The sequence below is a fragment of the Staurois parvus genome, unplaced genomic scaffold, assembly GCF_062004578.1.
Source record: "Staurois parvus isolate SC_StPar_1 unplaced genomic scaffold, SC_StPar_1.0 ptg001196l, whole genome shotgun sequence".
NCBI lineage: Eukaryota > Metazoa > Chordata > Amphibia > Anura > Ranidae > Staurois > Staurois parvus.
The window spans coordinates 333,613-351,372 of NW_028318992.1; the positions used below are offsets into that span (position 1 = coordinate 333,613).

Here is a 17,760-nt window from a genome sequence, read left to right on the forward strand (position 1 = left end):
AGATTCCTTGGCTTAATCACCTCTGGCCGGATTAAGGTGACTTCTGCTCCGGTGTCCCGGAAACCAGTTACAGACTGGTTGCCCACAGTGACTGGCTGCAAGTTGGTGGGGGTTACCCGCATCTTCCTGTGGACAAACAGCACGGAAGAAGAGTTGCTGGCCGGCTGGCCAGATTGTCATCTGCTTCTGCTCAAGAAACTGCATCCTGAGATGTCCGGCTTTCCCACAGGTGAAACATCTGCGGTTGTCAGTCGGGAATGGCTTGGCCACAGTTGCTGCAGGTGTTGGTTGAGGGGGATCTTGACTCACCGGCGTAGGAGGGGTTGCTATGGGCGATTTCCCTCCTCTCCAGCCATTTGGAGGAGCCTTGCGAGGGTCAGTCACCCGCGTGTGGACAAAGGTATCTGCCAAATCGGCTGCAGCTTTAGCAGAGGCTGGTTCTCTTTCTAGGACAAACTGTCTGACGTCTGCCGGGCAGATATGCAGGAGTTTATCTCGTATCATGCGATCTTCTAAAGACTCGTAGGAGTCAGCTTTCAGTCCCTTAGTCCACTGTCGGAATGTGGTGCGTAAGCGACTCGCCACATCCGTGTAAGAGTCCCCAGGTCCCTTTTGCATGGACCTGAACCACTTGCGGTACGCTTCCTGGGTCATCTGGTACTTCCGGATGATGGCATCTTTTAAAGCTTCATAATTGTCATCCTGCCCCTCTGGAAATTCAACAAATGCATCCAGGGCCTTGCCTCGTAGCCCTGGTGTCAGTTACCGAGCCCATTGAGCTGGGGGCACATGGTACTGACGGCACGTTTTTTCAAATGACAGTAAATACTTGTCAATGTCACTATCTTTTTCCATCACTGGAAACTTGGCGGCTGGGCCCATGGTCAGAGTGGCATCCCTGTGCTCTAGGGACTTGGGGTTCTGCCCCTGTCGCTGCTGCTGCTGGAGCCTCATCATCTCCAGCTCGTGCCGACGATCACCTTCCCTCTGCACGGCCTCTTTCTCAGCCGCTCTTTCAGCTTCTCTGTCAGCTTGGCGTTCAAGGAACCGCGGGTATGCCTCAAGATCTGTCTCCATGAGGCATTTCAGGGCTTCCTGCCTCTAAGGAGAATCTCTGCTAGTTACAGGCACACCGGTGCTGGCCTGCTTCGGCGGTGATGTGACAATAACATCTGCTGATACTCCAGTGTCCGTCTCTGAGCCACTGGGACTGGATGTAGCGGGAACCCCTGCATGATCAAGTTTCCCCGAGGTCTGATCTGCTCGGCTATCATGCTCCAGTAGGTCCCGAATCAAATCATCACGATTTTTGTGACCGACGTCCATTCCCCGTGAGGTACATTCTGCCCTCAAATCACCTTTGCTCATTTTCTCGTATTCTGCTTCACCAAGCATAATTGCAAGCAAAGATAAAATAGAAAGTAGAAAAAGGAAAGAGCTGTTGCTAGAGATATATATATATATATATATATATATATCGCAGTACCTCAAAGCCCCATGAGGATTCCAGGAAGCCACAGCCGCATGTACCAGGATCAAAAAAAAAAATGCGGTGACGGCCATTTTTGATCCTGGTACATGCGGCTGTGGCTTCCTGGAATCCTCATGGGGCTTTGAGGTACTGGGGACTTACCACAGGCAATCGGTTCCCCCTCGGGAGTGAGATAGTGTGGAATCTATACACTTATGAGGAGAGGCAGGACTGTGAACATATCGCTTGTGATGTTGAAGCTGATGTCATTATATTTGAATGTAAGCTGCTACAATAAAGTGTTATAAGTTTTTATGATACATACTGATCCATGGTCTGTTTATGAGGTCTGTGGGAAGTGGCTGGAAAGGCTGAAGGAATATTTTAAAGGTTGGAAATAAATACTCAGACCCTTGATACCATTCTGAGGGTAACTATGAACTTCCTTTAATGGTATGCAGTGGATTGACTCCTAAGGCTGAGGGATTTTTCCTTTTTCACGGTTGTGGTGGCACGTTTATTTTTTATGTGCATGAAACACGTGTGGCACGGTAGTTTAGATAACCCTTTTTCTTTGAAGATATCACACATGTTGAGTTCTTTTCTTTGAGGTATATGAAGATCTGGTTGGAAGTATATCACAAAGATTTTGGAAGATATGAAGAATTAAGATATTACAGATAAAGATTTTGATATAACCTTTTGGGACTTTATTTTGGACTTTTTTTTTTTTTTTTTTTCTATTTATTTTTTTGGGTGGTTTTTTACTTTTTGTTTATATCCTTTTGGGGTTTGAATTTTATGTTTATACACTTATATTAGATTAGAGGGTAATCAAGTTTACTATATTTTGAAGCCTATTGCCTTATTTGGGAAAAAGATGGCATAGACAGCTACACTGAACGCATTCCTGAGGGAGGGGGAATGAGGGGAAACATAAAGACTTCTTAACGCAGTGAGAGCCTGGCTCTTGTGTCCATGACTGTGACAAGTACTGTTCCATTTTCTCTATTATCTTGACAATTAAAGTTGTTTGGATTAAAAAAAAAAAAAAAAGTTAGTGTGAGTGTAAAGGTAGGCTTCCCAATACTTTTGGCAATATATTGTATTTCGCATCGGTTCTTTCCGAAGGGTCACAGGCAGGGGCGGACTGACCATTCGAGCACTCGGGCACTACCCGAGGGCCCGGGGTCAGTAGGGGGCCCCATGAGATGCTCCTGGTACCTTTCATTGGCTTTTTCATAGGCTTTTTTGGGTGTGGGCGAGGACACAGGGGCCCCATTATCCCCTATTGCCTGGGGGCCCCATGAGTTGTCAGTCCGCCCCTGGTCACAGGGCTGGGCCACTTCTTGTTCTTCTGTTCATGTTTTTAAATCCCTTTCTTGACATTTGGTTTTTGAGCCTCTGCTGATTCCTGCTTAGGCTCTAAGATACTTCTGCTGTCCTCTCTCCAAGATTGTTGAGCCTTCCTGTTCTTCCTTTCTCCGCAAGGACAAGGTTGTCTTGAGTTCTGGAGTCTCCTTTCTTTCTAAAGTGGTTGCTGTCTTTCACTTTAATCAGCACATTTTGTACATCCAACTCCATGTTCAATTTTGTGCATCCTAAGGCGATTTGCCTGCATTATTTGAATATGGAAAGAGCTATTCGGATTTACCTCTCAGCTACAGCTTCTTTCAGGCATTCTGACTTTTTTTTGTCATCACTGGGGGTTCCCAGAGGGGACGACCTGCTCCCTGTTGCACAATGCAAGCAGCTCAGCGACTTTGACAGGTTTATACAATCTTAAATAGGAAGTACCTCCTTTTCCAGTCAAGGAGCACATTACTACATTGGTGAGTGCTTTCGCTTCCTGGGCTTTTCAGTACCAATCATCTGTTTCCCAAATTTGCAAGGCTGCCACTTCTGTTGACACTTTTGTTGAATTTTACCAGGTAAATATTTTGTAGTCAATTTATGCAAGCTTTGAGCAAAAGGTCATGCTTTTGGAATCTGATATGCAGGAATATCCAGTACTATTAAGAAATCCGCTCACCCTATATCCACTTCCACACATAAATATGAAATTCAAACCGTAATATAAACTATTTCCAAAAGATGTGCAAAACTCTTGCCACAAAACATTTTCCAAAAAAATTTGAAATGTTCCAAATAATGTGACCCTTAGTTTTCTTAATATAAAGTCCAAACCAGGACTTATAGGTTCAAGTATACTCCACAAAGCAGTAACTTCTTCCATACCACTTCATTTCCAATATTTAGCACTCCACTTGCCCCCATATATCATACCTAAGAAAACTTGCCCATTGTGTGAAATTATTAAAATGCTTTATTTAAACATAGCATAGAACACTCACATTTCATGGGTGCTTTTTCCTTTTTTGGACTGTTGGCATTGTTTGCTGTGTTGCTCACCCCTTCTTTGGGGTTTCACTCTGGTCTCAGATTCAGCTGATTTCGTGTCCCTTGATGAAGAGAACAGGATTTTTTAAGTCACTGTAAAATAATCTCTTTGGAGTTCATCAAAGAACACAGGTGCCACTCCCCCTGTTTTTCAGTCACAAACTCAAATGGTCCTGTGTCCCTTGAACTCCAAGGAAAGGTTTTTATGGTAAATACAAAAATCCTGTTTTTCAAAACTTAAGCATCCAAGAAACTAACCATGTAAATTAAGGATGAAAAATATTTGTTTTTTGTTAACTTTTAGAATTGACATGACATTCTTATTTAAGGTTTTTAATTTGTTTTGATGATAGATGAAGCATTTTTTGAACCTGATGACAACAGTGAAAAAAGTTGCCTGCTGCTGGAATTTGTTCTCAACTGCCTGCATAAAGTTTTCCTGTATGACACTAAGCATTTTCTCACCAAGGAACGAGCAGACATGCTGTTGATGCCCTTGCTGGATCAGGTATTACCTTTCTACTCTTTACTATGGAAGTATGCAAGAGATGGTACACTTCTGTGCAGAAAAATGATGAATTATGCGCTGCCCTAAATTTTTCACATCGCCAGTTGTATAGATATTTTAAAAACCATTCTACATGATGTTCCGCCACATATAAAACAGATCCCTATGTTCTTTACACTGCCAGCTAATTCTGACAGTGGTGTATGCCTAGTTCCAGCAGAACACACCATGCTCAGAAGAGGACAGGCCACCTGGAACACACGGCACTTTTTAACAGCAATAATATCCACCTGCCTCTTCCACACACACATTGATGCTGAAGATTTTGAAAATACCAGGAAGCTGAGAGTAAAGCTGGTCATAGATGGATCAAATCTCAGCCGGTTCAGCAGGGACCAGATGAGATTCGATCCATCTATGGGCAGACTGGTTGTACTGAAGTCAATCCATTGATCGACTTCAGTATGACCAGCCTGTCAGATTTTTTTTTTATGCATGTGATCACTCCCGACGGCTATAGCTGCTAGCAATGATCATTGTGTTCTGCAGGCCTGGAAGGCTCCCTGCCCACAGAACACAATAGCACTGCAGGAGGCATACGAACATCAACACTGACTATGTTGATTTGGGAATCAAGCAATTTTCTCCTTCTTGGTGGAAGGAAAGAAAACTGTATCATCTTTGACCTGCATTAGTAATTCTTGACTGAAGTAAACCTATCTCTACTTTTTTCATATTGGCTAAATTTCACTTACAAACTTCTCCCATTGAACTACATGTATTTTCTAGATAGCTTCCAGTATTTATTTCACCTAGCGGCAGCCTCAGACATTATAGATGAACTGCCACACACTAAAGCATTTACAATTATATTTTAAAAGTAAATTATATTTAGGTAAAAAAAGTAAAATGGAAACACTCCAGATTATAATATATAGAAACTAATATACAGTATATAGTAATGAGACCAAATTTTTTTTTTTTTATTGTAATCTCATTGTACTATATTATATACTTTTATTATTGTTAATTTATATTTGGCGTTTTGTATTTACAATCAAAATGTTTTAATTTATGCAAAACCAGAAAAAGAAAACCTAGTCATATGATAAGGATATCACAGTACGAGGTATAAATAGAGCATTAGGGCTAATAATGCAACAGCCAATGATACCCGAGTACAACTTGCAAAGTACAGTAGGTTGCCAAAAAAATCCGGACACTTGGAGTGTACTAATGAACCACCTATGGTGGTCTTTATATGGTCACCATATCAAATGGTGCACTGCATGCTCAGAAGGCTGGCGGTAGCACATGCACAGCAATGAATCTGAAGAAGTCCGGAGAAGAAGAGGGAAAGAATTTCTGAAGGGGGAACAGAAGAGAAAGCAGATATGGAGGAGGAGAGAGGAATGAAAGAGGAGGAGATCTAGGGATCTCATGTGGTAGAGCTGTCAAGACCGCTCTACCACCTGAGATGAACTATATACTGTTTATTAGGCAGAGGCTTTCTGTATGTTATAATCTGTAATTGCAATTGAGTTGAGGACAGAAGTACCTTCACATAAGCTGCTTATGGTTCCCAAGTTTGGTCAAACCACGCCATCAACCTTTTAATGCAAAATGATCCATGATATCTTGTGCTTCAGACTGCGAATGGAAACAGAGGGTGCCTTCCACAACCCCACAATGGTAGTCTTGGCTGCCTAAAGGATAAAATCAAGCGTCAAATAGGTTGTGTCATCACATAGTAATTTAATGTGGAGCACTTCCCTTAAAATCAATCAAATGTGTACTTCAAAAAATCATATGAACAATCCAAAAAATTTCACAATAGTCCAGTCCAGCAAAAAGTCCTATTATATATCTTCTGTGCTTCACAATGGTATTATAAACCGCCTTTTACATCTTCATTCTTAGTCATCACCTTTTATGTGCCAAAAGTACTGTGAAACCCACCACCAGGCACTATAGCACCATTTACATGTGAGTGCAATATTGGGAGTTTTGTTTTTATGGTAAATAAAGCTTTTCTATGGATAAAACGCTATGTATGACGATTTCTCTTTCTATATGAATGGCTGAGGAGGCAATTTAGTGTGGGATGAAGGAAGTATTAGGAAGCCGTGTATAACCATTTAAGAAGTAAACACGCTGAGGAATCATATATATTAGTCATGTGAGAGGACGCAAGCGTTATATGACCTCATTTAATGGTTTAGTCATATACCCCAAGTGAGAGCACATCTGGTGGTGGGTTTCACTAATATTAGTACTTTTGGCACATAAAAGGTGATGATTAAAAATGAAGAAGTAAAAGGCAGTTTTTAATACCATTGTGAAGCATAGAAGATATATGATAGGACTTTGGTGGACTGAACTATTGTGAAACTTTGTGGATTGTGCATATGATTTTTTGTAGTACACATCTGATTCTTTTACGGGAATTGCGGCACAGGTGTATATTATTTTATATAATAGTTTAACACATTATATTGTATATGAGGGTGTGAATAGTGTGGGTGACTGCATACACAGATTTAGTTAATTTAGTCTTTTGATGTAATAGCAGCTCACAAGAGTTTTGTAACTTTAACTGCTGTGTGATTGATATTCCCGCTATTTTGTGTATCATTGAAAACACCCTGTTCCAATAGCTTCTGATTTTAGGGCACTCCCACCAGATGTGGAGCATGGTGCCACGTAAGCAGCAACACCTAACATACTCCACTGATGCCATTGGATACATTTGAACCAGGCGAGTAGGGACCAAATACCTTGTAATTAAAACTTTAATGCTAGTCTCTATCAGAGAAACATTCAATATACCTTTGTAGGAGGCCTGAAGCCTGGAATGCCAGGCCTCTGGTTCAGTTGCACAGTCAAAGTCCATCTCCCAGCATGTACGGGTGTTTCTGGGTAAAGGTGAGCAGGGATGCATATGCCATGGAGATGTCACCTCTGGAGCCCTGGTCCTTAGTACACCACTGTTCAAAAGCCGTAGGGAATGGGAGTTCTGATAAAGCCTGGAGGGCTCATAGAAAATTAGCTGTTTGATAAAAATGGAACTGTTCAGAGTTTTGCAGTGCAATGGAAAAGGGTCTCTGTCTGAAAAAGTGCCCTCTGCAATACATGCCCTTGTCAGTCCACCATTTAAATTCTTTGATGTCTATACCTAGAGGAAAATTAGGATTATGGAACAAATTATCTAAGGGGGTAAACTCACCAGCACAGGGTTGGTATGCATGTGATCCCAAAGTGCAAAAAAATTAGATAACATAAGCTCCATTATGGAGGGTCTGTCCTTAGGACGACGCCACTGTAAGAAGTCAGTAGTAGGGCGGTATGGCTTGCCTTTCCATATGTATCCTGTTCACGCCATAAGTATACTGCCAATAGCTGCATTAATTGCACTGCTTTGTAATAAGCCCAGAGATCTCCCTTGGTTCTAGGTGTTTACAGAGTAGTACATTCCTACCTATGGCCCTTAATAAAGTGGAGATTTCTGGATTGGAATTGTACTGTATCCAATCTGTGGAGGGAGACTGGTAATGAACGGAACAGATAAAGCCGCTTGGTTAGTAAGGTCATTTTGATTGTAGGTATTTTCCCAAGCCACAAGAGATCTGTGCATAGTCCAGCTTGGAAGGAGGTCTTCTGGGGAGACCTTATCCATCCGGAAGCCTTGAAAATACTGTTGTAAGCTAAGCTATTGTCACATCAGCAGTGGTCTGTTAGAAGAGATTTGTTTAGTCACCATTGGGTCTCCCAAGAGGAGAGCGGACAGGGCTAAAAGGGAGACAAACACTAGAGAATGATCAGACCACACAGAATCTCTGATGGTAACTTTGCTAATACCGGGCACCAGAGCACACGAGACAAAGATACTGTATGATCTACACTATATTGCCAAATGTATTGGGACACCCCTCCAAATCATTGAATTCAGGTGTTCCAATCACCTCCATGGTCACAGGTGTATTTAATCAATCACCTAGGCATGCAGACTGCTTCTACAAACCTTTTTGAAAGAATGGGTCACTCTCGAGCTCAGCGAATTCAAATGTGGCACAGCGGTAGGTTGCATCTGTGCAATAAGTCTATCCATGAAATTTCCTTGCTACTAAATATTTCACGGTCATCTGTTAGTGGTATCATAACAAAGTGGAAGCAACTGGGAACAACAGCAACTCAACCATGAAGTGGTAGGCCATGTAAAATGACAGAGTGGGGTCAGCGCATGCTGAAGTGTGCAGAAGTCACCAACAAACTGTCAGTTGCTAAAGACCTCCAAACTTCATGTGGCCTTCAGATTATCATAGCAGAAGTGCGTAGAGCAATTCATGGAATGGGTTTCCATGGCCAAGTAGCTGCATCCCAGCCTTACATCACTAAGTGCAATGCAAAGTGTCGGATGCAGTAGTGTGAAGCACGCCACCACTGGACTCTAGAGAGCAAGATCCATAGAGACATAGATGAACGCATTTGGGGTGGAGGAACTTGACTGGCCTGCACAGAGTCCTCAACCCAATAGAACACTTTTTGGATGATTTAGAGCAGAGACTGCAAGCCAGGCCTTCTTGTCCAGCATCCGTGCCTGACCTCACAAATGCGCTTCTGGAAGAATGGTCAAACATTCCCATAGACACACTCCAAAACAGTGTGGACAGCCTTCCCAGAAGAGTTGAAGCTGTTATAGCTGAAAAGGATGGGTCAATTCAATATTGAACCCTATGGACTAAGACTGGGATCTCATAAAAGTGTAAAGGCAGGCGTCCCAATACTTTTGGCAATAAGTGTGTGTGCAAATAGGTAGAATGCGGGGCAGAATAAAAAAGTATAACCTTGGGTTAAAGGATTAGATTTCCACCATGCATCCACTAAATTCAGAGCATGTAACATTTTAACCACACGCTTGCTTGTTTTAGGGTTCGTTTAAGAGTAGCGCGTGTGAGGTTAGACTTATCCAAGCTCAAACCTAGGCTGAGATTAGTATCTCTCCTACAGATAACTTGTCCTACTCAAGTAAGGAGCCAAAGTGCAAAGAAGTTTAGTGAAGAGCACAGCCTGTCCGGTGTCTGGGGCAGAATAGGAGATAAAAGTGCATAGCTGGTCATCTACAAGGCCCTTTTACTTAAAAAAAAAAAAAACAAAAAACAAAAACCTTCCATCTGGATCCCTTAGTTGGGAGCGTGATATAAAGGATCCCTCTGCCACTCGATAATGCAACAGGTTTGTTTCTGTTGTGCCATGATTACATTTTCAAATGTCCAGACTGCCATTCAGCCTATTCTTGTCCTCTGAGTATTTACAAAATATTCTTGCACCCCTACTTGGCTTTCTAAGAACTCAGGGCATTGACATCAGAGTACCCAGATGACCTCCTTCTGAAGAAATCCTCTCCATCAAAGGTATCTGCAAATGTTCAAGCAACTATCCAAAGGTTTTCCTTCCAGCAAACAAACTTGCCTCTTTAAGACACCATGCTTGGACCTTAAAGCTGAACTAAAAAGGTAGTTCTACTTTCTCTACCCCCCCCCCCCACACTTTTTTTTTGGGGGGGGGGGAGTGGGTAACTAGCTTTGACAGTTGTTTGTTTGTTTTTTTTTTTGTTTTTTTTAGAGAGACTGAATAATCTTTTTAAGAGCAAAAAGACATCCCTCTGAGATTTTCCATGAGAGTCCTGAGCTATATGGTAGTCTCATTCATGGCTGTCCTTTTACTCAACAGTATGTTGGCCTGAAACAAACATGCTTCTTAATTTTTTTTTTTTTCTTTTATGCCTCTCTCCAGTCCAGCAACATTTTTAATCCAACCCTGGAAACTGGGAAATAGTTTCTTCCATGCTCTTTGAACGTGATAACAGGTGCCAGGTTCACAGGCTAGGGAGGAGTGTTCCAATCACTCATATCTCAAGGAAACTGGTCCTCAGGTGAAGTAAATCTCTCCATCGACCTGCTTTGGTAGGGAGTTTTTCTTAGGGATATTTAATTGTTCTCTTTCTGATGCATTGGCTCCCACACATTTTGCTGCCTATTAGGGATACCCATGTCCCATTCCCACCCTGATACTGATTTACTGTTGGTTTAGTCGTGGCTAAATAGTACTATGCAACACCTTTCTATCCTTTCTTGGAATGTTACAGGGCTCAACTTGAAGTGTAAACATGTTTTTGCTGTTTCAATGTCTCAAGCTTCCCAACCCCCATATTATGCTACAAAAAAAGCATCTAATGGGCAACAAAATGCTTGCACTGAAGTGCCCCTAGATTCAGGTGTTTCACGCCACTCGTTTAATTAGTTTAATTAAAGTTAAATTAGTAAATCACTTTCATGTGTAGTGAATTAGGTTATTACAGACTCTCGGGAAATTTCTACTGCTGCTTTTGAATATCTGTAATCAAAAATATATGGTTGTTAATGTTAATCTGCCACCACCTTTCAAAGTAGATATCTTGTATTTGCTCTTGGAGAAGCTGACCCCACATTGCCGTACTAAGATTTTGTTTATGGGTGACTTTAACTCCATATTGTCCCCTGATTTGGATAGGCCCCCCTCCCTCCTTTACCCACACCAATGATCTCAGCACCTGGGCTCAGGCCCATTTCTGAGGGGTACCAGGCAGGACTGCCTCTTCTCTCCAACCTTGTTTGCTCTTGCTCTTGCTCTTGGAACCTATTCCTATTTTTGTTTTTTGTTTTTTTTATGATGCTGGCCTTTCTTTACAGGTGGCTCTTACATTATGAATACCTTTTCGACCTTCACAGGTCTCAGGGTTAATTCGCATAAATTCCAATTGTTTCCAGTCAATGATGAGGCACAATGGTCGTCCTCTGAAATCCTTCTATTACAATGGGTGGGCACATTTACTTGGGTTTAGTAGTGTTTCGTAGTGCCTCTGACTTTAAATTGCTTAATTTGCGATGACGAATGTCGAGAACAAATTGAAGGCATGGCACAATCTCCCGCTTTTCCCGATAGACAGTATTAATCTATTGAAAATGAAACTTTCTCGAACTTGCATACTGCTTTTTTGGGTCCTTTTTGTGGGCTTCCAGCCACCCAGATAAAAAAAAATTTATTATTTCTTACTTAACCTACCTCACAGGGCTGTCTGGCTATTCCTGATTATTGTAAGTATTATCTGGCTTCTCAGCTGGTTACTGCTCATTGGTGGTTACAGTCTGACACCAAATCCTCCACCTTGCTGAAGGCAGCCATTCTCAACTCTGGAAGCTTTTCGGAGGCCCGAAGGCTCCTTATACTTTAATCATATCCCTGAAAGCCTAGAAAATGGGGCTTTATGAATACCTTCCCCCTACTACCGTTTTCACTCCATACCCCTCTGACTCAGCCCCTGCCTTCCACATTTTTACACTTTACCTGATCCAGCTGCTTGGGTCAAATACAAAATTAAATAGCTGGAGCGTTTAATTGGGAATCACAGGTTGTTGCCCTTTTTATATTATGTTCAACCTCCCACACACTATTATTTTAGATATCTATGAGTTGCTCATCCTTTCAGTTCCCAAGTCAACAGATTGAGCTCTTATTCAGAGCTGGAATCCATGTTGCGAGCACCTGAGATAGAGAAGCCCACTTCAGGGCTTTATCGTTATTTTATGATGGCTGCATTACCTGAACTCTATTCACTTAAGCAGAAGTAGAGAGCTGACATACCTGAGCTGGATGATGATTGGTCGGAGTTATGGGAATTTCCTTTTACTTTCACACCATACAGGCTCAATAGGATGAATCCTAATATCTCCTCCTCTTGCTGGAGGTTCACTCATTCCCCTGGATACTTTATATATATATATATATATATATATATATATATATATACAGTCATGGCCGAAATTGTTGGCACCCTTGATATTTCTCCAGGAAATCATGTATTTCTCACGAAACGTATTGCATTAACACATGTTTTGCTATACACATGTTTATTCCCTTTGTGTGTATTGGGACAAAACAAAAAAAGGGAGGAAAGAAAGCAAATTCGACATAATGTCACACAAACCTCCAAAAATGGGCTGGACAAAAGTATTGGCACCCTTTCACAACTGCGGATAAATAAGAATGTTACAAGCATGTGATGCTCCTGTAAACTCACCTGGGGCAAGTAACAGGTGTGGGCAATATAGAAATCACACCTGAAAGCAGATAAAAAGGAGAGACGTTCACTTAACCTTTGCATTGTGTGTCTGTCTGTGCCACACTAAGCATGGACAACAGAAAGAGGAGACGAGAACTGTCTGAGGACCTGAGAACCAAAATTGTGGCAAAATATCAACAATCTCAAGGTTACAAGTCCATCTCCAGAGAACTAGATTTGCCTTTGTCCACAGTGCGCAACATTATCAAGAAGTTTGCAACCCATGGCACTGTAGCTAATCTCCCTGGTCGTGGACGGATGAGGAAAATTGATGAAAGATTGCAACGCAGAATAGTCCGGATGGTGGATAAGCAGCCCCAAACATGTTCCAAAGACATTCAAGCTGTCCTGCAGGCTCAGGGAGCATCAGTGTCAGCGCGAACTATCCGTCGACATTTAAATGAAATGAAACGCTATGGCAGGAGACCCAGGAGGACCCCACTGCTGACACAGAGACATAAAAAAGCAAGACTACAGTTTGCCAAAATGTACTTGAGTAAGCCAAAAGCCTTCTGGGAAAACGTCTTGTGGACAGATGAGACCAAGATAGAGCTTTTCGGTAAAGCACATCATTCTACTGTTTACCGAAAACGGAATGAGGCCTACAAAGAACAAAACACAGTACCTACGGTAAAATATGGTGGAGGTTCAATGATGTTTTGGGGTTGTTTTGCTGCCTCTGGCACTGGGTGCCTTGACTGTGTGCAAGGCATCATGAAATCTGAGGATTACCAAAGGATTTTGGGTCGCACTGTAGGGCCCAGTGTCAGAAAGCTGGGTTTGCGTCCAAGATCCTGGGTCTTCCAGCAGGACAATGACCCCAAACATACGTCAAAAAGCACTCAGAAATGGATGGCAAAGAAGCGCTGGAGAGTTCTGAAGTGGCCAGCAATGAGCCCAGATCTAAATCCCATTGAACACCTGTGGAGAGATCTTAAAATTGCTGTTGGGAAAAGGTGTCCTTCCAATAAGAGAGACCTGGAGCTGTTTGCAAAGGAAGAGTGGTCCAAAATTCCGGGTGAGAGGTGTCAGAAGCTTATTGATGGTTATAGGAAGCGACTGATTTCAGTTATGTTTTCCAAAGGGTGTGCAACCAAATATTAAGTTAAGGGTGCCAATACTTTTGTCCAGCCCATTTTTGGGGTTTTGTGTGACATTATGTCATATTTGCTTTTCTGCCTCTGTTTTATATTTGTTCCAATACATACAAAGGGAATAAACATGTGTATAGCAAAACATGTGTTAATGCAATACCTTTTTTGTGTGAAATACTTGATTTTCAGGAAAAATATCAAGGGTGCCAACAATTTCGGCCATGACTGTATATATATATATATATATATATATATATATATATATATATATATATATATATATATATATATATATATATACATAATTTGGTTGTGCCCAGTGATTGTCTCCTATTGGCAAAAAATGCTCGCTGTTATTCATAAGGTGATGCAGATCCCTATTACATTAACATTTAAGTTCTGCAATTGACCCATACAGTGGCACTAAAAACCCTTTTAAGCTTCTTGCTTTTTTATGCACAAAAAGCCATTAAAATAAGTGGAAAAAATCTTCCCCACCTTTGATTCAGCCCTAATTGCAGTTAATTCTAATTTACCCTGTATAAGGGCACTTACCTTAATATAGGTTGTTCCAATAAGTTTTGCAAAGTTTGATCATAGCCAGATAACCCTCCAACAGCCACTCCACTGAAATAAATTCATGATTGTGGGTGAGGTGGATTTTTCCAAATGAATTTGTATTTAAATTTAAAATAAAAATCTCCACATCAACTACCTGAAGCTCAGAGCAATAAGAACTGTTTAGGAGCATTTAGTAGCCTTTAGGAGTGTTCAGCGTTTTCTGCTGCAAAAATGCTCCTAAAAACTCTCAAAAATATAAAAATTAAAAAATATTTTCTTCTGCTCCTAAACGCCGAAGCTTGAAAAACACTACTAGCCTAAAATAGTGTGCATGGTCACATAGGATAACACTAGCTTCTAGGAGCAGAACAAAATGCTGATAAACTGGTTCTAGGAGCTTAAAAAAATGCTAGTGTGCATGATGCCTTAGGCGTCATACACACTAGCATTTTTTTTTTTTAAGCTCAGAAGACGCTGGATAAAAACTGCTGGTAATAGCTGTTTTTAGTAGCATTCAGGAGCATTTGCATTTTATTAGCATTTTTGCAGTACATGCAGAGGGCAAAAAAAATAAAAAGCTAGAAAAAAAAGCTGTTAGGAGTATTTTAGTAGCATTAGCATTTTTTTTTCTGCTGGAAAAACGCTACAAAAACTATTTTTTTTTCTGCTCCTAGACGCTAAAGCTCAAAAAAATGCTAATGCTAATAGCCTAAAGTAGTTTGCATGGACACATAGGGTAACACTATATTTAGCTTTTAGGAGCAGAAAAAAAATGCTAATAACAGCTTCAAAGAGCTTAAAAATGCATGGAGCCTTAAACTAGCCAGTAGGATCCCGTCTCTCCTGACACCCAGTCAGGGTACAGTTGGATTGGCTTTTATTCAGCAAGTCATACACTTCGGGAGATAACACCTGTAACTCCCTATTAGTGTTTCTTGATGTAAGTCTAGTTGTTTTCATATAGTTTTTGTTGAATGGTTTAAGCCAAGTGATAACCTGAGAAATTGTGATGGAAGTATAGAAAGATCAGGACTCTGCCAGAATTTGGTCTTACTGTTAAAGGACAGGTTTTCGGCCTTATCCATCCTATTCCAGAAGCAACTAGTTTATTTAAGGTTTCACACAGATCAGACCCCCCCACTTTTTGGCACCTTATGCTTCCTTGGATCTCACTGCCCTGCAAAAACCACTGCTTGAACCCTTTAGGGCACTCCCTCTGGGTGATCTCTCATGTGGCCTACTCAGTGGTTATTACATCTGTCAGTTGTGTTTGAGTTAGAGGATCTTGCAAAAATCCTTTCCTGATTTTTCACAGGGACAAAGTGGTCTTGTATCAAAGACCCTCCTTTCTACACAAGGTTGTTCCAGCCTTTTACCTTAATGATGACATTGTCCTTTCTTCTTTGTGCCCTGCTCCAATGCATCCTAAAGAATTTGACCTCCATTGTCTGGATATGGTCAGAGCTGTCAGGGTTTATCGGACAGCTGCAGCCTCTATCTGGAAAACAAAATGTTTTTTTGTATTGCCTATAGGGTAAAATATTCTGCTTCTAAGTCCACCTTTGCTAGGCGGATATGACAACTCCTCACAAGAGCATATGTGCTCAAAGACCAGGTTACCTCAGTACTTCTACATGTTCACGCCTCCAAATCTGTTGTACTTTTTACAAAATCCACCTTCTGTTGCCCAGCTTTGCAAGGTTGGTGCCTGGTCTTTATTTCTTACATTCTCCAAGTTCTACCAGGTAGGTGTCCAGGCCTTTTGTGAATGCAGATTTTTGAACACTTTGACCATTGTCTGATTTTGTTGTGCCTGTTGGCACTGCTCTGCTTGCATTATTGGTACCCACCTCCCTGATTCATTGCTTATGGATGTGAATATGCAGCCTGTGTCCTGCACTATTTGACTAAGATAAAAGGAATTTTTGACTTGTACTCCACATGTTGGAGCAAGTACAAAGCACCTGGCACCCACCCCCTCACAGAGTTGGGTAGGGTTATAGACGTACATCCGGAATTGTTTTCAAAAGCTTTGCCAATGTCCAACCACTTGAAGATGGAAGCCTATAACAGAGTCTGATTATCTTGATAGTGTCCTGGATTATATTTCAAAATATGGAATTTACAGGTAAATGAAAATTCATTTTACCTTGCAATTTCAATCTAGAGTCAAACAAATGCAAACTCTGTTGGTGAGTGTGTCTGTCATATAACTGCTTTAGGTCCCATGTGCCATACTAAATTTTATTTGAAATCTCAAATGTGCCAAGGTGTCCAAGGTTTATGAACTTTGATACATTTATATAATCATATTTATTGAATCACAATATGAATGGATGGAATAGTTTGTTTATCAGTTGACATTGCCTAACTAGCCATTTGAGCTATTAGACTATCCAATATTGATTGACATCCTGCAGTAAGCATTAAGGTTGCCACTTTGACTTTTTGAACATTTATGCACCTTACCATGCATATATCAGAACCAACGTGTTTCATCTGAAAAATCAGGAGACCAACAGTGTGGCTATTTCTCTATTAAACCATTTAATTGTCCATTCTGGAGTGTTATCACCTGTGACAATGAGGGGAACTAGCTGGCAATATCTAAACTGTCTACATGTCTGCTGAAAAGCAAGGCTGATAGAACGAAGTCCTAGGTTCTAAGTAATCTATAATAAAAACACCTAAGAAAAATTTGGATGCAATATGATGAAAACTTTGGATGGATATGAAACCTAGAACTCTATATGCAGCATCTGTAGAGTGATATGCGCTTGATCATAATTATTGATATACTATAATGAACAAGTGGTCTGTCCAATGTAGTCATTTTTGGACATCTATATAGTTTTATGTTTTTTAACCGTGTGTGTGTTGGTTTTGGTTCCAGATATATATATACAGTCAGGTCCATAAATATTGGGACATCGACACAATTCTAACATTTTTGGCTCTATACATCACCACAATGGATTTGAAATGAAACGATCAAGATGTGCTTTAACTGCAGACTGTCAGCTTTAATTTGAGGGTATTTAGATCCAAATCAGGTGAACGGTGTAGGAATTACAACAGTTTGCATATGTGCCTCCCACCTGTTAAGGGACCAAAAGTAATGGGACAATTGGCTTCTCAGCTGTTCCATGGCCAGGTGTGTGTTATTCCCTCATTATCCCAATTACAATGAGCAGATAAAAGGTCCAGAGTTCATTTCAAGTGTGCTATTTGCATTTGGAATCTGTTGCTGTCAACTCTCAAGATGAGATCCAAAGAGCTGTCACTATCAGTGAAGCAAGCCATCATTAGGCTGAAAAACAAAAGAAACCCATCAGAGAGATAGCAAAAACATTAGGCGTGGCCAAAACAACTGTTTGGAACATTCTTAAAAAGAATGAACGCATCGGTGAGCTCAGCAACACCAAAAGTCCCGGAAGACCACGGAAAACAACTGTGGCGGATTACCGAAGAATTCTTTCCCTGGTGAAGAAAACACCCTTCACAACAGTTGGCCAGATCAAGAACACTCTCCAGGAGGTAGGTGTATGTGTGTCAAAGTCAACAATCA

General features: G+C 41.1%; 1 protein-coding gene across 1 annotated transcript in view; it reads left to right on the forward strand.

Annotated features, from left to right (window-relative positions):
* The window catches only part of HEATR1 (HEAT repeat containing 1), a 387,031-nt gene that overhangs the window by 328,046 nt on the left and 41,225 nt on the right, over nt 1-17,760 (forward strand). The window contains exon 32 of the mRNA XM_089660010.1: nt 4,225-4,379. Within this exon, the coding sequence (XP_089516136.1) occupies nt 4,225-4,379 (155 nt within the window). The remainder of the gene's footprint in view (nt 1-4,224; nt 4,380-17,760) is intronic.